Here is a 22,998-nt window from a genome sequence, read left to right as displayed (position 1 = left end):
ATGAGGACTGGCCACGTCACACAGCGCTGGTGGCAGGCAGGCAGTGTGGAAAGAGACATTACGGGAACACGGTAGTTGAACAGCAGGGAAGGTATAAGCCTGCAAAAGATCTTTACACGTACAACAAGGAGATCACGCACACAGCAAGAACCAATCTCACTACAATTGCAAACGTCTGTGTTTGTCCTCTAAGAGCTGTGACTCCAGTTCATATTCCACCTTCCATTTTACCTCCCCTTTTCTACCAGCCTCACTTGTGCTGCATCTTTTCTAGTATTTCAACATTGCTTTGGACTGAAACTCTCTGCATGACTGAAGGCTTCTCGTCCTCATTTTGGAAATGATGTCCAACTGGTGACTTGACTGCCAGCCTCCAGGCTCATTCCAGCCGTGATACGCCAGTGCAGGAGGCTACTCGGGGATGCTTATTCCTTTCTTCATGTCCATCGCTGTTTTGCCTTTGGGAACAGCTGGGAGAAAATTCAGTCACCACGATGGTTTGAATGGCTGCGACCCACCCTCCCACACACAGGAAATGTTCTGGGTAGTGGGACATGCATGAACTGGGTATGTGTTGTGGAAAGAACACAGACGTGATCCTTAGCGAGCAGGGTAGACATCAAGCAGTGGACAGAAAGAAGAAGAAAAGCATTCGAGGTGCTGCCTTAGCTACTGGACATTTTGCTGCCACAGTGAGAGCGCGAACCACAACTCTGCAGTAAGGAACATCTGCCTCATGCTCATCCTGCTGTCCTTTGCACAGGAGTTTCACGTCCAAGGGTCTTTGGGACCTGCTGCTGAAGGCCATACCCTGTAGTGTAGTAAATGAGCCTCCTCTTTTGAAGCCTACTTATGGACTAATTCCCAGATCCCTAATGTTTATCTCTGTAGATCTGCACCCCAGCCCACTAAAGCATGAGTGCAGAACATGAAACACCATGACGTAGTCCTTTGGCTGATCAACTTGTTCCTCTGCCCCACTTCCTAAATGCCCTCTTGATTGCAAAAGCCAAGACAAAGCTAAAGGCTCGGGGGAAAGTCGCTTCCTGCAGAGAGTGAATCCCACCCGCTGTTAGCAGTAGACACAAACAACAGTTGGCAGGACATGGAATGCATTAAGAAATTTCCTCCCCTCGAGGAAGCGGTAAATGCATGATACAACAGAATGTGCAACTGAATTCACAGTCTTTAATGAATGCTGAGACTCATTCTTGGCACGGGTACACTTGTGATTGCCCCCACACCCTCCTCTCCTCCCCCTCTTAAAAACTTATTTTAGTTAGCAAAATGTAAAACCACACAAAGACCGGAATACGTATACACACCTTAGAGGGTCTGACATTATTTTTTTTCTTTTTTCTTAAGAAACTTTCACACATTTAGAATTATTGACTGTTAAGCCCAGTCAGTACAGCAGAAATATTCTACATAGACCATTGATTGAAACGCACAGTACAACAGTTGTGAGCACACCGTCACAAGAGACACCTGCATGAATGCTGACAAGCGCAGTAGATCTGTCAAACCACATCGCAAGCATCTGCAGCGAACCAGTCTGGGGAAGATGGGGAATTACCAGAACATGGAACAGAGATGGCAAAGCTAACACGGGAAGTTCCTACAGTCACTTCTCTCCAGAGCCATTGCTCCCATCAGAGAGCCAGCAAACCTGAACCGCTGCTTGCCCCCTGAAACTTTTCTTCTGTTTCACAGGGATCGGTGTCACGCTTTTATTTCCAGACCTGAGTCACTGCGATTTTGCGTGAACGGGGGCAAGGAAGAGAAGAACAAAAGCAGACCCCCGTCTAGTAGAGCTCACTGCCCCAGACCTGCATGGTCAAACAGCTTGAGATGAGAGGTCTTGCCTGTTAAATGGCCATGAAATTTGAAAACAGGAACAAAAAAGAGCTAAAAAAAACCCAAACCAAACCAAAACAGAAATAACATGGTTTTATACAGCCTGCAATAAAGCTATAGTCAATGGTACAGTATTATTCACATGACACTTATTAAGGCTTTGACTACTGGTCTTCTACATGCACATTTTATATACATATAATCTTGTGTGTGTGTGTATAAATTACTTTATTTTTCTTGTTCTAAGCAAGAAAATATTTTCATGCATTTGCTTCTCCTAGTATTCACAATACTTGGACCATATTCTGTTCAAGGACTTCTGGAGAGGGCTGGGTCTATTTATTATCCATCTGGGAATGCCCTCATCTCCAGGAATGTCGTTTGTGCCTGACAGTGGCGCTGGCCCCAAACTTCTCCGCAGTCATACACCAGAGAGGAGGTGTCACTCTGGAGCCTGACAGTACATTGGTTATGTAAACATAGTAATCCTTGGATTATAAATACTTTATTAAAGCTAACATACCTCAGCTTTTAGCTCATAATGGCCCATGAGTGCCTTAATGAAATATCATTCAGAATAAAGTCTTTTTTTTTTCTCTCTCTTTTTTTTTTTTCTTCCATATCAACAGCTCAATTACAGTGGTTACCCCAAAAGCAAAGTTTTTCCCTATTTTTTTCCCAAAAGAAGTGCCAAGCTACCTGTTAATTCTGCAAGTCCACGGCTCGGTAGCTTCCATGTACATAAATAACCGCAACACAGAGCATGTCTGAGCCTTATAGCTCAAAGTGCTTAAGTCACCATCTCGCTTGCACCCCTGCCATGAAGTTAAGAGACTGGGCCAGCGAGGAATGGGGAGGAAGCAGAAACCAGCAGAGCTCTTCCCGTTCCTAGTCCCATGCCTGGAGCTTGCACGTTTGACAGGTTCCCAGAGCTCACCAGACATGGCCTGTAGAGTGGCCCGTGTCCCTGCACCTTGGGGACGCCCTGACTATCACTGGCCTGGTGTTTCCTCCGTTGAGATGCCTCAGCTAGTTGATGTTGTAGAGCACTCCTAGCTTGTGGTGGGGAGGAGAGCAGCTCAGCTGTGAAAAGGAAGGGCTCACATGGAAGTGGTACCAAGGAAAGGAAGCAGCGCAAAGAAGGCGGAGAAAGCAAACATGGGTGGAGCGAGGAGGAGAGATTCCTTATTTAAGGTAAGGCCTGGACTGCTGCCACAGCCCTCTGAGCTGCCTTGCCTTGGTGGGGTAACTGGAGCATGCTGCCAGCAATCCAGTCATTAAGCTTTGCCACCATTACGCAGCCATGCCTTGAACGCCACCACCGCACTTCCCTCTCAGCCACCACCTTTCCCTTGGCCACCACATCAAAGTACTTTCCAGCCAACATACGACATTGTCATTCCATGACAATTACTGCAGGTCAGGCACTGGGCCCTTCTTGCTCACTGTGATCCAAGCAGCTGGCAGCCCTAACGAGACTGTCCCTGTGCTCCTTGCCTACCTTTCAACCCCCAATAACCAAGACAATAAATAGATGGGACAGAAGGAACGATGGAGTCCCAGCCATCTGGTTGTTCACTTATTGCACAGAGTATTTTGGGCTGGTAGGGGAGAGTGAGTGGCTCCCAAGGTCCTTTGAGAAAATCCTACTGGGGGGGCCATCCACATCATCTGCTCCAGAAAATGTGTTCAGACAGCTCATGTGTACAGGATGCTTAGGAAATGTCACCCAGAAACAGGATATGCAAGAGATGAAGGCTTTTCTCAATTCAGTATCAGTCTTCACTCTTCCCCATGGCAAGCTGTGCAAAATACAAGGTTTACGCCCTGGCAGGTATGATTAGAAGACAATTTTTGGTCCTGGGTATGTTAACAAGAAAGGGTCATGCTAATAATTTCAGAGGCAAACCTTTGAGACTGGATTTAGTTTTAGTTACAGAAAACACTGTACACTGCTTTTGGCCAGGTGCACAGAAGCTTAAAAAAAAAAAAGGACAAAGATCACAGCTAAATGTCCCAGTCTTCAGACGGAAATGTCTGTGAGGAGCAGCCAAACTACTTTCTCATGTGCAATGCATCCTGAAATTTGGTACTTATGTATCGGGCGTGAAAGCCTTTCTTGTTGATGGTGTCGTCTGTGTGGAATCGAATCATGATGGAATCCCCTGCAGAGTAGATTTCTTCCAGAGGCTGCAGAAAAGTAAAGAAGACAGTACAGAGTGGTCAAGTCTGCAGGCTAAATAACTGTCTGCGCTATGATGCCGGATTTCAATCTCTCAGAACGGGCCAGGAAACACAGACACTGAGCGCTCAGTACCTCCTGCCCTGCTCTGACCTCCTGAGCACCTTCCCTTGCTCTTTGCATCCTTGCCCTTTATGTTTGAAGACTGGTGCCAGCCCACTTTGCAATCCCAGTTCTTCCACTTGTTTTTTGTAGGTCACAGTCACAGGATGCCCTGGATGTTCTTGTTCCAGTCTTCTGAGTTTTCTCTAATTTGTCCTAATCTTTCCAGGAAATGACACAATCCAAACCAGCCCCTGTTTGGCAGCTGAGGCCCTTCCAGGGTTTATTAGCAGCAAAATAACTTAGCCATGTATCTTACATGATAACTCTGGTTATCTTCCCCGCTGCTGTGACCTGCTACAACCTCCCTGTGCTTCTCTGCAGGACCAACACGTTCCCTGCCATTGTCCATTTGACAGCGTGTGGGTAGGTAAATTACTACCCTGCTGCCCCGAACTTCTTCACACCAAGCTGCTATGCCTTTCTAAACTGAAAGAAGGGAGATTTAGATTAGATATCAGGAAGAAATTCTTTCCTGTGAGGGTGGTGAGACACTGGAACAGGTTGCCCAGAGAAGCTGTGGCTGCCCCATCCCTGGAGGTGTTCGAGGCCAGGCTGGATGGGGCTTTGAGCAACCTGCTCTAGTGGGAGGTGTCCCTGCCCATGGCAGGGGGTTGGAACTCGATGATCTTTAAGGTCCCTTCCAACCCAAACCATTCTATGATTCTATGATTCTATTTTCCAGACCATTTCCCCAATTTGCAAGGACTGCTCCGACACACCGGCTCCTTGGACGTCTCACTTTAAATGCAATAAGAACCTTCTCCATTTTATTGCCGGAGTCCTAGAGAAATTAAACCTGGAACCTCTAGTTTTAAATACCACACACTATTGCTCATGCTAACAGAGTCACTCCTCTCAATGGGGACATAGATAACAGTTTAAGAGACAGCCTGGAGTCAACAAGCAGCTCTGCAAGTCCCTCCACCCTTTGCCCTCGCCATAGCATGGCCACAATGTGACTTGGCTTCAGGCAGGAGGTGAATGAGGATGAAACTGGACCTTGGAAGCTGTTTCCAACATTTACACAACACTTTTTGCTGCCACACATGGCCCTAGGGCTAACAAGGGGAAGTCAGTCAAGCAAGGCTTTTAGACAACTCTCTGCATCAGAAAAAAAAAAGGCTGTGATCTCTAGAACAGAAGAAGAAACAAAACCCAGACACACCAGGCATTCTCATCACCAGTTGGCGAGAGCTGCCCCTCTCCAAAAAGGGTGTAAGAGCATCCTCTTCCTTGCCGCCTCCAGCTACGGCTATGAAATCCCCACCACCATGGCTTACCCCTGAGCCACAGAAGCGTCCCAGGCGGGGTGCAGTGCTGTCGTAGCCATCATAAATCTCCATGTAGTCGTACCCACAGTCAGCCTCCTCCTCGATCTCAAATGTCTGGAATATCAGCTCCACCCCGTAACCATCCTCAGCTACAATCACCCACTCACAGTTCACTTGGCCTGGGTAGTTGTTGTCCCCAAACTGAGCGTGGGAATACAGCTCCTTAGTTCGTACTTCAGCCTTTAAGAGCCCACCACACTCTGGAGGAAGAAAAGAGCACAAAACACAGCCTCACCAAAGGCTCTACCTCACAACAAAGACTCGCCATCCCAATTTTGGGCCAGCTGTAGGGAGAGAAGACCTCCAGCATGTGCAAAAGAAATAAGCAAGAATTTCTGACATCAAGAGACCCCTGAGCTGTAAAGAAAGCGGGAATTTATGGTCTGGTGCCAATAATGGTCTGGGAACTGGTTAAGCACAATTTACAACCACGTAAAATTCAAGTTAAGCTTATTTGGGAGAAAAGTGTGTCTCTCTGCCCTGGTAAACAACACAGTGAGATTTGATGACATCGCACTGGGGTACTGGCAGGCAACCAGCTTACCTGTGCTGTGCTTTGCCTGGAAACCTTTTCTTTGCACAGAAGCATCAGAGTAAAACCTGAGGAACATCTTGTTGGTAGAAGCCACTACAGGGTCCGGTTTCTTGCTGCCACAGAATCGTCCAAGGACAGGTGACTTGCTGTTGGGCCCGTCATAGATTTCCAAATGGTCATAGGCACACTCTTGGTGCTGCTCAATCTCAAACTCGTTGAAGGTCTGCAGCAAGAATAAGGAGAATTCAGACAGATACTTGTAAATCTGAGTAAGCAATTCAGCAGAGGATGAAATGCCAAGTGAGAAACAGGTCAGATGGTATGCCTGTCCCACCCCTCCCACAAACTAGTACAGAATAGTGTGCTTTCAAGACAAGAGTGATCTCATGGTGGCAAATCTCAGAAGTTCATACAAATGTGCTGTGTAGCCTTAGCTTTGCTGCCTCACATGGGTGCACGACAACAGTTTTCAACTGCAAGCCCTATATATTCTTATTTTTCCTACCAGGAACCCAGCCCAGCACACCCTGCCACCACCTTATGCAGAGATGGTCCCAACAGAGTGGCTCACAAGGAGGGGTAGGAGTGGGAGGGCATGTTACACCTTCTGTAAACTGAGTGAGCAATGCTCCACAGTTGTCATCTGCTGGAATCTCCTCCCAGCTGCCTCAGCCCTGCCTCGTGCCCCTGTGAGACCTTCTGCAGGTCAGGGCAGCCTCCTGGGATGCTCTCCACCAAGCACCTCACTTAGGACCTATGGGGATCAACCTCCCACTCACCCAATGGCAGGGGAAAGTCACTTTGGTTCCTCACAATCCAGCCGACTTCTCCCCTCCCACTTCCGCTTACTGGTTACTCACTACTTTCACTCGGTGGCCAGGCGTGGCAGAGATGTCCCAGGTGCACTCTTTCCTGCTGGGGTACTTGTCAGGCCAGTTTGGGCTGCTCATCGTTCCCTCTGCAGCACTTAGCTTGTGCTCACAACCAGCTTGAGAGAGAGAGAGATCACAAGATGAAGGCATCGAGGCAGGTCTCACATGGGAACCACGTCATGTCCTACACGCTCCTCTGCCCACTGAAATCCTCAACAGTGCAGAAACAGGGAAGGCTTCAGTCACTGAGCAAGACCTTTTAGTATCACTGCATAGTTCTGCTGGGTTTGTCCTATATTTTTTGAGCTAAGTCAGCAGCTGGTGAAATGGACCGTCTCATTCCTCTGGGCCTCATTATCCTCATCCACCTCCTCACTCCCAAATGTATTCTCCTGCTCCTCCAACTCATCTGCCCTGTTCCCAGTGACACAGTGTCCAACCCCTCCACCGTGTTGACTCTGGTCCTATCTCAGCCTTGAGTTGACAAGCTGAATCAGCTAATGGAGAGATCAGACAAGGACCAGAGATCATACATAGGAAGGCCATGGTGGCACACAGCAGGGGTAGGAGTGTAGGGAGAAAGGTAATTTTGGCAGCAGCAAGTGGTTAGATCAGCTCATCTGACTCAAACCCACTAATTAAATGAAGCAGTCTAATGGCGATGTCCCACAACTTCTCCTTTCTCTAGCCCAGCTTCTTGCCCCCACCCTGTCCATCCCCATGGCCATATAGAGGGCCAGACTGGGTAACAGATGCATCTGAAAACAAGCCCTCCTCTTCCTTCTTCTAGGTAGTTTTTCAGCTAGCTGGGGCTTTTTTGGTACCCCAGCCTAGTATGCTGTACAAACATCCTTCCAACACTGGGCAGGAAGCATCCTGGCTCAAACCAGATTTGAGGCGCCTTGTCTTTCCTGAGGACAAGGAGCAGGAACCCTACCTTCTTTACAATCGTGGCCGTTTTCATGCAGCATGAAGCCGTTTCTGCACTGGCATACGTAGCTCCCAAAGGTGTTGATACATTCGTGCTGGCAACCACCATTGTCTTTGGAGCATTCGTCCTTGTCTGGGCAGGATCAAACCAACAAACACCGAGTTGACACAGTGAGAAACAGACTACCAGAATTGCCAGCTGGGAGTCCCATGTCCAGACTGGCAGATACCAGTGCAAACCTCCAACCTCTGCTGCTGGATTAGACCAGTCAGCTTTTTAGTCCAGATACGATTCTCCTCAATTGCCTTTCATTCCATAAAATGCATTGCATATATGTTTTATTATATGATGTAGGTTTTGAATGGTTAAAGACTCCTATCTAAAAGAAACCTATAGCAACGTCTCATTCTTTTAGAATAAAGTCCAGGGAAAGTATCACACAAATTCACTAGCCCAGGCAAAAATCCACTGGCCAGTCTTTATATTTTCAAGTTCCTACATGCTCTGATGAGCCTCCATCATTAGACAGCTCTGTCCAAGAGCACAAGCAGCCAGATGGAGAAGAGGATCTAAGATACGAGCTGCTCCCTGAAGCTGAAATACACCCCAGTGGATGTTCACTCCTCTGTGTTCAGGACATTTCTGAATCTCACTGTTCTGACTACAGGATCTGCTCATGGTTTCCAGTCCAATTTAATTTGTGAGCAGTTCATCTCCATTTTTTCATGGTCATTGCTCTCCCTGGACCTCATTAACCTCATTTGTCTCCTCACTCCCAAATGTATTTTTAGATGAAACATACCCCACCTCATCCTTCCTCTTGTTAGATTTAATAAGCCAAACCCCTAGCCCTGATTCTACTCTGCAACTGTCTTAATTCAAGGCCATTTTGCCTGATCATCATCTTCAAAAACATTAATACTCCTTGGTCTCTGCTGAAAACACAGCACGAAATTGAATGAACCTCCAGAACTTTCTGCCAAGAAGGTACATCACTGACACAAAGGATTCAGAATAGAGGATTAGAAACTTCCACTAGAATGCACTGCTTTGATGAGAAGGATTGCTATATAGAAGACTTCTGGAAGTTTTCTAACTCTTCTAGTTTCAGAGGAAAAGGCTTTTCTTTAATGACTTCAGGGACAGAAATAACTTCTGGGATCAGGTTCCCTATTGCTTCCTGCTGTGGAAGAATGGGAAGCATTGAGGAACGCCATGCATCTTGCTGGCACCATGCTACAAAGTTGGACCATACATTGCACTGAGAAACCAAGACAAAAGGTGACACAGCACAGAGCAACCGTGCTTTTTAGATGTAACTAACCATGTCGGGCTCTGCCTGATTTGATAGGAGGTTGAAGAAAACTCACCAAGAGGCTCAGTCAGAAGAGACAGCTAAGCAAGTGAAAGAGTACAGCCACGTACCAGAGAAGTAGTGAACTTTAAAGCCTTTCTTGGAGACCGTGTTATCTGATTTGAACTCCAGTCTCATGTTGTTGCTATATGACGTGATTACTTCAGGTTTTTCTGAGCCACAGAATTTGCCGTGCAGCTTGGAGTCAGAAGCCAACCCACTACGAACCTCAACATAGTCATATTTACAGACCTGCCAAGAGAGGAGGAGATTTCTCAGCTCAGTGGACTTGGGACAGAGCATTTCAGAGGAAGGGGACAGAGACTTGACTGCGAGGGAACAGAAACAGCCTTATACTCAAACATACCCCTAACTTCCCCACATTTTTCTCTGTCAGTGTTCTCACCCCCTTCCCTTGCTGCCCTGGTCTTAAAGCATGGGTGTGTTTCTCAGAGCAGCAAAGGTTCCATTTTAATTCAGCTAAAATAATTACTCCCACCTTATCCACAGTGTTGAATGAACTTCAGCAACCTGCTGAATTACAGAAGAGCTACTGCTCCCATTTACAGTGGGGGAAAGCAAGACCTGAATGCTTTGTTCAAATTCCACCCTGTCCCTAGCAGGGCAGAGAACAGACTCTTTTACTGTTTATTTTGTTTATCCTTGAAGAACTGTACTCATTGTTCATTTCCAATTATTTTCCTGCAAAGTCAGCTCTGGGGAAGGGGGGGATGGGAAATTTATTAGAGATGGAAAACACCTATAATTACGCAAAACTGGCAGAGAAAAGAAGCCCATTTATAACAGAACAGCTTTAATCCTTCCACTCCATAGAGAAAGCAGATCCAGACCTCAGGGAGAACAATCACTGTTATTGGCTTATTATATCAAGGGCAGGGAAACAACCAGAAGCTCCACCAGGAAGACACAGTCTCCTCCTCCTTGTACCCCAAGGATTCATCCAGTTCTGAGTTAGCCAACAGTCACACCTCTAAGATGCAGGGACTGGTTACGTACATCATTGCCTTCCAGCTCAAACACTTCGAACTGCAGAGAGATCCGGTACTGGGCTGGAGCTACCACCTGCCAGACGCAGTTTTTGTTAGTAGGATATTCCTTGGGCCATCCAGGGCTAGTAATGGTCCCATTGAGCTTGGTGATGAAGCCCCCACAGGCAGCTGGAGAGGCAATAAATGAACACAAGTTTTACTTGGTTCTGTTCAGACACACAGACTGGGCCACACTGTTAGCTAGGAAATTAATCAGATCCCGGTTAGTGGCACATTTCAGATCCCAGCCTCCAGAACAAGTTTTAAATGCTGGGAGCTGTGAAGAAGACAAACCTCATCTGCTATAAACCACCAGTGAAACACAGAGCCAGGCTATGGCCCTCAGTGCCATGTGAACCATGCAAGATTGATGCCCTTACTCTGTAGCCTCAGATGACTTGACACATGCAATACAGTTGGAAAGGCCAGCATGGTAAATTCACCCACAATCAGTCCTACAAACCTTACTATTTCAAGTTCATTAGGAATGGAATAATTAGAAGACAATGGAATCCTAGGGAAGACACCCCTGTCAACTCTTCAGTTGCTTATTATATGTCAACTGAGGGGTAATGGTTTTAAACTGAAAGAGGGAAGATTTAGATTAGATATCAGGACGAAATTCTTTATTGTGAGGGTGGTGAGGCACTGGAACAGGTTGCCCAGAGAAGCTGTGGCTGCCCCATCCCGGGAGGTGTTCGAGGCCAGGCTGGATGGGGCTTTGAGCAACCTGGTCTGGTGGGAGGTGTCCCTGCCCATGGCAGGGGGGTTGGAACTGGATTATCTTTAAGGTCCCTTCCAACCCAAACCATTCTATGATTCTATGACTGCATCTTCTCTAGGGAAAATTGAAGACAAAGCCAAAGATTTAGCTTTATTATCCGATTTCCTTTAAAAATTTAGGACATTTCAGCTTCATCCTTTTGTGGGAGGGTACAGCTTTTACCTCAAGGGAGTCAACCTCAGTTTGCTCTTTTGCTGCAAAACTCTAATTGCAATGAAGCTATTTTGTCTTGTTGCTTTGTAGTAATGGGATACAGCCAGATCCTCAGAACCCACAGGGATAAAAGCTTCCTGTGTCTTGTTCTCAGCGTCACTTCGCACTAAGAGAACTAAGCCAAGGGAGTAGCTTCAATACAAAAAGTGTAGCAAGCAAGTGCATCTGGAGAAACCAAAGCAATGTACTCCATTAATGAAGTTTAAAATACAAGGCTGAGAGTGAAGTTCAAAAAACACTTGCCAAGTTATATCAGCTGGCTTGCTCGAAATTGCAAGAAATTATTAAAAAAAAAAAAAAACCCCAACAAAATAAAGCTTCCAAAAGCCTTTTGCACGCACCTAAGTCTGCCCTCGCCAAGTTGATAGCAGCCTTCCCCAAACAGTTGGACAAAAGCAGAAGTCAGGGCAAACACGGGTGACTTTGAGAGCACCACTCACAGCGTGTGGAGCTCCCTACACGCCTCCGCTGAAAGGCAGAGCTATGAGACAAGAACAAAGGGTGGATTCTCACCACACCAGCAGCTGTATTGCTGGTGGGAGCAAACGCTTGTTGCAAGAGATTAACTGTACAAATAGAGAGCTGAAAGAAACAGTTTATATCAAAGACATGGGTGGGTTTTTTCCCCATAACAGAAGAAGGGAATTGACTTCTCAGTATGGAGAATGCCTGGTTTTCATGCAAGCAAAACAATGCTATTTTATTCTACAAAAGATTTTTTTTAAAAAAAGATATAGTAATTTCAGCCTTAGGTTGAAATACTTTTGGGCCACTCAATGGTTAGGTTGTAATGCCTGCTCTCCCTTATGCTGCACTGTGGGAGATCTAGTCTGAACAGGGATCTCTGGCCAGAACAACTGGGTTTAGAGAGGTTTAGCAGTAGAGAATGGGCGTAATTTCAGGCTTCCAACCGAAACTTTTTTTTCAATGGAAGACGTTGACAAAAAGAAATTTTTCAGGTGGAATATGATAAACAGAAACAAAGAGGATGCATGAGCAAGGAAAATAATCTCCAAGATTGTCCAAATTTCATTATTAGCTGTAGTACCCATCCTACAGTTGTAGGTCACTCACCTTCACAGCTCTTTTTATCAGCTGTCAACTCATAGCCGGGCTCGCAGGTGCATTTGTAACTGCCCAGTGTGTTCTCACAGTGCTGCTCACACCCACCATTGTCCGGCAGAGAACATTCATCCATCTCTGTCAGGACAAAACCAGGACAAGTTATGCTTTCCTGAACACCCAAACCCCATCCTATTCCTCATGCAACACTTCTGGACAGAAGGACCAGAGCACTAGCTGAAGAGCAGACACTGCAGCAAACCTCACAAGTGCTAAAGCAGTCCCACCACCAAAACCATAAAGGACTATCGTTACTGTTACTAGTCAAGAGCACTTTTTCTAGACAGGAGCAGGAAAACATGGTCTTCTGTAAAGACTTCACTGCATTTTGGTCTCATTTGCCCCTATTTTTTTTGTGTTTTGGTTTGGTTTGGTTTGGTTTTTAAATTCCTTGTGCTTTTGGGTAACCTGAACTACCAGGAACCAGCCCATTATGGTGCCCACAGTAATTGAGCTGCAGAAGGCCGTACCCCTCTGAACGGGGTGCAGCAAAGGAGCTGGGAGGACATGAGAGTAGTTCTTCCTTTTCGTAGACACGCGAAGTCTTGCTACCCTAGACTTTGCAGTCAGGTTCTTCCAATCACATCTCAATACCTTGAGCTGGCATTTTAATATACAGTCAGCTGCACTGGCTTCTCACCCTGACCCCTGATTCCATGTGCATCCCTTAATAGATGGCTTTATTAAGATGGTTGTGGTGGGCTGGCCTCAGCTATCAGCCAAAGTCCCACCCAGCTGCTTGCTCAGTCCCTAGTCCCCCACTGCAGTGGAATGGGGAAAAATTACGAAGAACAGGATCAAGAAAGCTCCTGGATTGAGACAGGGAAATTACCCACCAATTACTGTCATGGGAAAAACAGACTCAAGTTTGGGGAATTTAACTTAATTTATTGCCAATTAATGTAAATATTTCAGTACTGATTTGGGTATTGGGAAAGAAAAACTGCAAAAAAAAAAAAAAAAGGAAAAAAAAGAAGATACCACTTCCTTCCTTCCTCCTTCCCCTCCTGCTCCAGCATGTGTCCTCCATGGGCTGCAGGGAATATCTGCTCTGCCACGAAGCACCTCCACCATCTCCTTCTCTGACCTTGGCGTCACCTCTGCTGTTTCATACTTTTTGTTCCCTCCTCCTCTCTTTCCTTGTCATTTTTGACCTTTCTTAAACATGTTTTCACAGAGGTGCCACCAGCTCAGCTGATGGGCTCAGCTGTGTCCTGTGGTGCGTCCACTGTGGAGCCAGCTTGAACCATCTGTCTGGCACAGGGCAGCCCCTGCAGCCTCCCACTGCTGACACCTTGACACCTACACCCAATAAAATGCTCCAGTAACAGCTACTGCTACATAGCTCAAATAGGAACAGTCTTGACTAGATGATCATTGCAGATCCCTTCCAACTGAAATACTCTATTCTATTCCACTGATAACACTGTCTTTCTGCAAAGCCTTCCCACAGCCAAGAACCCTGCACTGCAACAGTTCCAGAATCCAACAGATTCTATTTTCTGGTTTCTGTTTGTGGATTCCCTATGAAGAAAGTAGAGCATTTCTTTGCTGCTTCCTTCTTGGGTACAGGTTCAGTAGCTTCTAATCTGGCTGTTGAATTACTTGCTTGAGAAAAAAGAGAGGTTGCAACTCCTATGATCGTCAAAACCCCCTGTGATCAGTCTCTACCATGGGAGGGACACGACCTGGCTATGGGCAGGTATATTTTGCCAAGTGTTGTCTTTCGTCTAACATTTGCCATGAAGAAAAAAGGCACAATGTGAGTGTAAGACAAGCACATCACTACCAACACTTCAACCATACACAAAAGGGCTTCAGTGATACAAACAATTTGTTACAAAAATGAAGGTAAGTAATAAAAAATAATCCTAGAGCTTTCCTTTGAGATATACATGATGGGACAGGCATGAGGTAATTGCTCTTCATATCTTCCTGACACTGTCTCTTGGATGTGACCAATGACTTACCCTCTCTGAGCTGTTTTACTCTCTCTGAGCTCTTCGCAAGTTTATTTTCTCTGAAAAGTTAGAAGTCACCACTGCAAGTTCTCACATAACATTCAATCCCATCCTTAACTCTGGATTTTTTTTTTAACCTGAGTTATTTTCTTTCAATGTTGTAAGACATGTAATTGAAGCTCTATTCCTTTCATAATTCATTAAGGCAAAGCTGATCCGTTGCTCAATCAGCTCTGGGTGGCAGCCCAAAGAGTGCCCACAGAGCCATCTAATTGGTTCATTTGCTTTGTTCATGGGATGGCTGGTAGTCACAATCCTTCTGGATATGGAAGTAAAGGCTGCAGACTTCAAATCCCAGTTTGAAATTCCACATGTAGCCTCCAGGTATGTCTACCCAGCATTTGCAAACTGACATCAGCCCTGCCCACACTGCAAGCTGGCTAGAAGTTGTGTAGCTATGGCTACTGTGGTTCTTGGTCCAGGAAAATACACTTTGCTCCTCAGCTGGACTTACTGGCATGGATTTAGCAACACTCTTAAAGATCCACAAGCTACCTGATTTCCAGAGAACTTCTTGCCCAGAGAAGTTGTGGCTGCCCCATCCCTGGAGGGGTTCGAGGCCAGGCTGGATGGGGCTTTGAGCCACCTGGTCTGGTGGGAGGTGTCCCTGTGCATGGGAGGGGGGTTGGAACTGGATGATCTTTAAGGTCCCTTCCAACCCAAACCATTCTATGATTCTGCGGTTCAAACATGTGAAGTCTGAACAGACACTGCGGAATCTAGTCTGCCAGCTAAAACTCCACAGACAATACCTGTGTCTGCAATTGCATAAGCAGTGCATGTTTATGCATTTTTTACATAAAAAAGAAATAAATTTATTTCTGGCTATCTGTATCACAAGGAAAGCATCCCAGGTTCAGATGGGCAACTTTCTTCCCCTACAAACTTGCAACAGAACCTCAGATTCTACAAAGTGACTTGCCACAGGCTCAGAAGTCTCCGTGTAGTGCTAATCCCTGGAAAACATCTCTGCCTCGGTTGGCCTGCACTATCAGCTCCTGAAAGAAGCCAAAAGGTCTTTAGGTAGAAGTATGCTCTGTGTCTTTGTGGAACCTGAGAAATTTAAACAAGGAAGTCTAGGCACTGCAAGAACTGTTCAGGGACTGGAATTAAACATCACAGTATTTGCCAGTGATCTTGCAATCACCCTTTGTCATGGTCCATTTGGATCTCTCAAATTTACAGGACAACATACTCCGTGAACTAAACTTTATTTAACTAATTTTTTTTCTTATTTGCACGTAAGTGCATGGATTAAGAATTGTGGGTTATAAGTTATGAAACCTTATGACTTCAATGTTGAATAAGTGAATTCATGTGATAGACTTGTCTGAGCGAAGGGGACTGAACCCTGTCGTGTTTGTTTGTTGTATTTCTTAATGAGCTCATGAAAAAAGAGTTTAATTCACAGAGCACATTGTCCTGTAAATTTGAGAGATCCAAATGGACCGTGACACCCTTAATGCAAGACAAAAGTTAAAGTAGAAATAAAGGTCTTATGCAACCCAAATACTGGCACTGCAGCTATTATTTCTGAACAATTATTACCGAACCAAAGAGAAACATGACCTCGCAGCAGCTCCGCAGGTATGTTAGATATTTGGTTCGTGCCTCTATCCAGTTATCAGGATGCTGCTAAAGGACCATGGCTTGGGTCCAGCTTTTAACAAGAATCTTAGTCTTCATTTGCATCTTCCTGAAGAGGATCTCAGTTTAGGAACACATTTATCTCCTAAAGCACTCTGAAATTTTCCCTGGGATTCTACTTGCAATCAAATTTACCCTCTCTCCACAAGTTTCCTTTAGACTAGAACTTAGAGGAGAGAGTTGGTTTTAACACTCTGTGTGTTACTAGTACCTTCTTTGAAAATCTCAGTGTCCCCTGGTCTGGATAAATGGGGGTCACATTCTGTCCAGCTGTGTTAGTGCCTCTGCTGGTACTGACCCATAAATGAAAGGCTGTTTATTAAGGTGGGCTTTCTGTCTTAACCAGCGAGGTGGTGTTCGTGCCTCAGCATCAAACCCCTCCACACTCTCAAAGCAATTTGTATATAAACTTGATATTGGCAGTTGTACAGACAAGTCTAACAGCTCTTAATTACAAGCAGAAACAGTGGTAACTGATCACTTTGGGATGGCAGTAGGTTAAGGAACGAGTGATTCCCAACTTTGACCTTGACAGGTACTAGATCACATACCTTTAAAGAAATTTGCTGCAAAGCCTGCTTTATTGATGGTTGCATCAGATGCAAACTTCATCCATACTTTATTTGAGCTGGATTTGATATCTTCTGGCTTCTCGTAGCCACAGAAGTGACCGATCAGTGGGCTGTATTCAGTGAGGCCATCTCGGATCTCCAGGTAGTCATAAGAACATGCATCATGCCATTCAATCTGCAATGGGAAACGGGTGTGCCTGTAGCTCACTAGCATGAGTGCTCTGAGTCAGTCTAGCTACCCAGTTAGACTTTGGGCAGAGATGAGCTTCCAAAGGAGCATCCCAAGCAACTGGTGACAACTAGCTACTTGCCACTGAAACTGCATTCAAGCCTGGGCACATCTCAGTTCTACTGCCATTTTATGGCTACCCTCCAGTGAAACCCGGTCCCTGACTATCTGCAAGCTGCTTTTCCATGATAAACTAAGTGATGGTACAGATCAACTACAAATAAAAAGGCTCAAGGAACAGTCATGAGGTGACAGCCAGGAGGTAACGGTGTTATCCCTTTCCAAGACAAGCACAATAAGTGTGTACAAGCCGCAGGAACCTATGGGCTAGATGGCTTTCTATGCACCAGCCCAGGTTCTGTCCACTCCTGTCTGTGACTTCTTAATCAGTACTCAGAAATACACAATTGGGCACCTAAGAGTGTAAGACATTCTATAATAAATAAGAGAAAACTTTTTCTGAGCTCTTCAAAGCCTGTCTTCCACCTGGGAACATGATGTTTCTTCAGAGAATCACAAACATCCTGAAGTCTGCCAAGCCCCAGCGACACCAACAGGATTTTTTTTGCCATGATTGTGACCATTCAATTTAATTTGATCAGAGCGAAAATTTAAGGACTCACAAGTCCCTACTTAACATCAGCAACTATTTTGTGCCCCTTCTTTCTGTCTAGTGCAACAGTTTTTGCAAACTCCTAATATGTAAAACTTGGTGTCAAGATCTCTGAACAAACTTCTGGTCTGAAACATTGGTCTGAACTATTCAAAGGATTTATTTTATTATTATTATTATTGTTATTTACATTGCTTCCTTCTTAATTTTAAAGGACCTACAGAAGTGAAATAATATCCATAATATAATATACAATGACATTTCTCACCTCAAAGGCTTGGAACGTGATTCCTATGTGATAGCCCTCAGAAACTGTGATCTTCCAGATGCACTCTTTGGAAGGTCTGTAGTCGTCTGGGTAATTGGGAGATTGGATCTGGCCAGCATCTTTGTGAATTTCTCCACCACAAATAGCTTCATTAAAAGAAAAAAAATTTTAAAAAACCCAAACAAAACAAAACAAAACAAAAAAACCAAAACCAACCAACCAAACAGAAAAAACCATGAGATTGCAGGTTTTTCCTTAGGTAAAGCCTGTTCCATACATAGCCTTCTTCCTCATTCAAATCTCTATCAATACTGCTTTTTCCACAAAGGCAACACACAAGTCTTGGAAGTTTTTACAAACTTAACATTTTGTTTTAGTGACAGTGTCTCCTGTCTTGCTGTGCCAAACTCCTTAGAAGGTGAACTCACTGGGACAGAGAATTTTTATGGATTTGTGTGTTTCACACTCCTGGTCACCTTCACACCTGCTTAAAACTTTACCAGCATTAAGGACCAGGAAAAGTTGGCAAAAAAAACAGTTGCAAACCTAATCCAGCCACACGATGGCAATATTAACAAGCATGAGTTGAGCTGTTCACCAGGAGACTCAATAGGCTGACTGCTGTGCACAAAAAATTAAGTTTTGTGCTAAACGTAAGAATGAGTAAGTTCAAAGACCAAGAACAGAAAATTTAATGAAAACCAAGTTTAATAAAGCAGAGCACAGTTTGAGTTCAGAGCTACGAGTGGTCCTAGAGAGAACCTCTGAGGGACCCTTTAGAGAACTGTCTCCTCCACCTAATAGAAAGAGAACGGACAATTTTTTTAAAAACAGCCATAAAGCTGTCAGCCAGCAAACAGGTTTTTCTCTGTCCACTGCAGTAGTTCATGCTTAAATTCACCTGAGCAGCTAAGTATACTGGAAGAGCTTTACTGCAAAATGGAAAGAACATCCGCTGATAGAGCCTGAGAAGGCAATAAGGATGACAAACTTGGAGCTGCCAGCAGTGCTGTAGGGGAAAACCACCAGCATCTTCCATCTTGAATCTCATGAAAGAAAAGGAACAATATGATGGAACTATGAGGACGCTTTCACTACATTAACTGTCATTCGGTATCAAATAATTCCCCCATCATGTGGCTACGTGTGGGCCTCTCTCTTCCCATCTACGGAAAACTTTAGGGGCAAGACCTGGAGGATTCCAAATCCAAAAAAATCAGTCCTTGCTCACAGAGCTCCCAGCAAAGTTCAGATGCACGAGCATCTACATGCACTCTCACCAAAGCAGAGGACAGAGCAGCAGTCGTAACACCCACTTTGGCTTTTTACTATGCAAGGGAGAAGAATTCAAAAGAAAAACAGCAACACAGAGAGCTTTTGGACAAAAGCATATAGAAATCTGAACATAAGGACAAGCCCTCCTGGAAATAAAAATTACCCTTATTGCGTAGACACAGAAGTAATAAAACAGCTGAGCAAGTTACCTGACAACAGAGGAAAGAAACAAGCCATTACCAGAGCTTGCATCAGAAGGAAATAGGGATTAAGGAAGATTTTTGGAAACTCTCATTTCAGCAAATAAATTATGGGCTGGGATGTAGACAATCTCATTACCTGCTCCTCCGACAGGAAGAGGCTGAGCTATGAAAAGAAGTATGCAATGTGCCATCACTGTTTCTGTGGGACAAGCTGGCTTCCACCAGTCATACTCTGTGCTTGTTCTCAGGCTTAGCAATAGATTTCATACCTTTCCAATAGGAAGCTTCTTGCAGGGAAGGATTAAATAAAAAGCCAGAGCTTTGAAGAAGCAGGAAAATACAAACAGTCAGAGTGATAACAAAGTTTGACCACTAGATGCACATTCCACTTCTATTTGCTCTCCTCAAAAGTCAAGTGAAGCAAGCACTGCTCATCTTCACTGAACTTTTAGGGGTCGTTCATTAATCAAGAGGAAAAATGGAAAATTATCAAGAGAAAAGAAAGTTTTGCAAAGCTACTTCGGCATGTAGCCAACGTAAAAAACTTTTTTCTTTCAATATGCTTTAGCAATGTGAAGCATGATGCATGAAGAACAGAGAAGATGCTTCCCAAAAACATCCCTCACCTTGCATTTTTTTCTTTTTCTTTTAAAGTTAGAGCAGGTATCACTGGGGAATAACCCACTGTAAGAATTAAGCTGACTAGCCCACCAAAACAATAAGCCAAAATGAAACAGTCTATTAGAGACACACTAGTTTGATCACTTATAATTCCAACAAACTACCCTAAAAGGGGTGTTACAAACCACATGGTCCAGGAAACCGCTGCTTCTCAGGAGAGACATAAAAAAAATAAATAAATCAGGTAAGCTACCTCTGTCTCTAGGGCAACAACTCCTGCAGAAACCAGATACTTCCCCTGAGAAACAGATTTGTTAGCCCCACACTGTTTGTGAAAACCTTATCTACTTTATTTGCCCAACAGCCCTGAGTTTTCTTCAAGTCCCTCTGTTAGTATCATTATTCATGAGTATATTGGACACTTGGGCACTGGGATTCCAGTGTCACGCTTGGTCCTGTGGCCGCAGAAAGGAGATGCAAAGTCAGTACCAATAAAGTCAACCTCAATACTGTTGACATCACTGGTACTTCTAAGAAAATGCCTGTTGCCCAGAGAACAACAAAGGCTTTTAATACATTGTAGAATCACTACTGTAAAAAATAAGCATATATGGAGAAGGGACGTTGCCGATTTGCTAGTGACTTTGGTAGGATTGATCTTGCTCTGAAGTGGTTTCAACATCCCAGTGCCATGCAAGTTTCCAAAGTACCTGACCTGCAGAAGATCTGACATGCTAATTTCTAATCTTCTGTAAGTAAAACATACAAGGGAGAAACCAAAGAACAATCTTTGCATTTGAGAAAAAGAAAAAAAAAAAAAAAACCAACCGAAAATAAGCTGCATTAAGTGAAAAAATACAAATGATCTGAAACAGAACTTTGCCTGTTAAATTACTGGAAGGAACTCCTACTACATCCAACACTGCAGGGGATAGTTAGGGCAAAAACCAGGTTTTTGCCTGAACAGAACCTGCCATCCTCTTGTCCCCTCAAAATTGTGATGTTTTAGTTGCAAGATCTATGTCTTGTCTGCTGAAACAGCCCACAAAATCCACCAATTCCCATAAAAAGAATAGCAGGGGTTGTGTCTAACCACGCGAAGAAGCGGAACTCCTGGCTGATCCCATAACCCCTGCATCCCTCTCTGGCCACTCCATGCAACACGACAGATGACCTCTAGCTAAAGGCTGTACCTTCATAGACCACAAAGAAGCCTTTGCCCAGGATGTTACTGCTGCTCCGGAACTCGATCCACAGCCTGCTGTCCGTGGAGATTACCGGTTCTGGGATCTTGTCACCACAAAATCTACCTAGAAGGCAGGAAAGAGACAATCAAGATCTCCTGGCTGATGGGCAGCACAGCGTAGCAGGCACCTGTGGCTCCAGAAAGCAAAGAGTCTGTGGTTAAAAGAGGTATGCTTCTGTAAAACACCCTCTCACTGGGACACCTCCCACCAGACCAGGTTGCTCAAAGCCCCATCCAGCCTGGCCTTGAACACCTCCAGGGATGGGGCAGCCACAGCTTCTCTGGGCAACCTGTTCCAGTGTCTCACCACCCTCACAGCAAAGAATTTCTTCCTGATATCTAATCTAAATCTCCCCTCTTTCAGTTTAAAACCATTCCCCCTCATCTTATCGCTCCACTCCTTCATAAAGAGTCCCTCCCTATCTCTCCTGTAGGCTCCTTTTAGGAACTGGAAGGGTGAGTTGCAAACTCTTTTTCTCTTCAATGGCAGTTTCACCACCAACTTTTTTCTCTTGCAGAGTCACCCATCCAAATATTATTATCTCAGAGCCTCTCTTTACTCGGCTACTCAATTCTGAGCCCCTGTGCCCCCAAGCTGCCCGGGGCAGTTGGGGCAGCATGACAGCCCTGCGGCAAACCAATAGCATCTCCCACCTCCACTCCCAAAGGGGACCCTAACAAGCAGCATCAGCGCTGCAAAGCTCCTTCCTCTAGGGTCACTGAGCAACTGCCTCCCGGATTTAGGCCTGGAGTTGAACAAGGGTGTCAAGGAGAGGAAACGCAGATGAGGAACGAGAATGAGCAAACTCCTCGGAGTGTGATAAAGGGCCCATTCATAAAAAGTTATACACCATTTAAAGGCTGGGTTTTCACACACTTCCCTGGGAAAATATGCAGCGCACATGTATTATTTTTTTTTCTCTCCGCAAGAAGCCCGTGCTTTCACAATTCACTCTAATCCCCCTCCCCGCCCCCTGCTGAATTGCCGTCTGTCTGCCTCTTCCGAGCTAATTTCATGGGCTCAGCCCCTTGCGGGAGCCGTGGCCACTCATGCAGTGTCTCCTTCCAGATGGAAACACTCGTGAGTCCACCTGCACTAGGGGGACAGGGAGGTGCTTGGCTTCTTGAAATACCTTTAAATTACTCCGCAGAAAAAATAAATAACGAGGAGCTAAGTTGCAGCTGTTGGAGCAACGTTACCTGACGCATGTGCAGCAGGAAAGAGCAATAAATGCTGCCAACCCCAAAACAGGCAGGAAGCAGTAAAACCGGCTGCCAACTCAGCACTGAAAGGCACAGAAACCCCTGGAGAGCAGCACAGCTTCAGCCTCAGCACCTCACCTGCTACCAGGGCTGGGATGTGCACTGGGGCCAAGGAGAGCACCCAGACCTCCCTAAAGCCCTCTCTGACTAGCCCAGTCCTGTGCTTCAGCACGGGGCATAGCACCTCTAACACAGCTGGTGATGCTATACAACCTAGAATCATAGAATGGTTTGGGTTGGAAGGGACCTTAAAGATCATCTAATTCCAACCCCCTGCCATGGACAGGGACACCTCCCACCAGACCAGATTGCTCAAAGCCCCATCCAACCACTCTCTGATGGCTTCTTCCCTTCCAGGCAGAAGGGGCTGTTTGCATTTTACATGTGGGGACACCAAAGTTAGGGGATGGAGTCAGGATCAGAGCCAGTGGAAAAGCCTGTGGGACTCCTGACTGCCCACTCAGGGTGACAGAAGACCTCCCCTTACGGTAGCAGAGTAATAAGGAGGACACAGAGGAGCTGCACACCCTTGAGATCCTTGGGAGCAGGAGCAAAGTAGAGCCCTTCCACAGTCTGACATCCTGGGCATGGTCTAGCAAGTTTCCTGCTAGAAATTCTGAGGCTCGAAGCACAGAAACTCAAAGC

The 22,998-nt window shown here is 45.3% G+C and overlaps 1 protein-coding gene across 1 annotated transcript in view; it reads right to left on the bottom strand.

Annotated features, from left to right (window-relative positions):
* Window positions 1-3,912: 3,912 nt before the first annotated feature.
* Window positions 3,913-22,998, bottom strand: part of TLL2 (tolloid like 2) — a 32,464-nt gene continuing 13,378 nt past the window's right edge. Inside the window, exons 5-15 of the mRNA XM_074154255.1 lie at window positions 21,038-21,154; window positions 17,746-17,891; window positions 16,615-16,810; window positions 12,348-12,473; window positions 10,245-10,405; window positions 9,299-9,479; window positions 7,880-8,005; window positions 6,931-7,058; window positions 6,080-6,293; window positions 5,485-5,735; window positions 3,913-4,047 (exon numbers count right to left, since the gene is read on the bottom strand). Of these exons, the coding sequence (XP_074010356.1) occupies window positions 3,913-4,047; window positions 5,485-5,735; window positions 6,080-6,293; window positions 6,931-7,058; window positions 7,880-8,005; window positions 9,299-9,479; window positions 10,245-10,405; window positions 12,348-12,473; window positions 16,615-16,810; window positions 17,746-17,891; window positions 21,038-21,154 (1,781 nt within the window). The remainder of the gene's footprint in view (window positions 4,048-5,484; window positions 5,736-6,079; window positions 6,294-6,930; window positions 7,059-7,879; window positions 8,006-9,298; window positions 9,480-10,244; window positions 10,406-12,347; window positions 12,474-16,614; window positions 16,811-17,745; window positions 17,892-21,037; window positions 21,155-22,998) is intronic.

The sequence above is a fragment of the Numenius arquata genome, chromosome 10 (assembly GCF_964106895.1).
Source record: "Numenius arquata chromosome 10, bNumArq3.hap1.1, whole genome shotgun sequence".
Lineage (NCBI taxonomy): Eukaryota > Metazoa > Chordata > Aves > Charadriiformes > Scolopacidae > Numenius > Numenius arquata.
The sequence above is the reverse complement of the archived record's forward strand: the minus strand, read 5'-3'. Positions and strand labels throughout refer to the sequence as shown.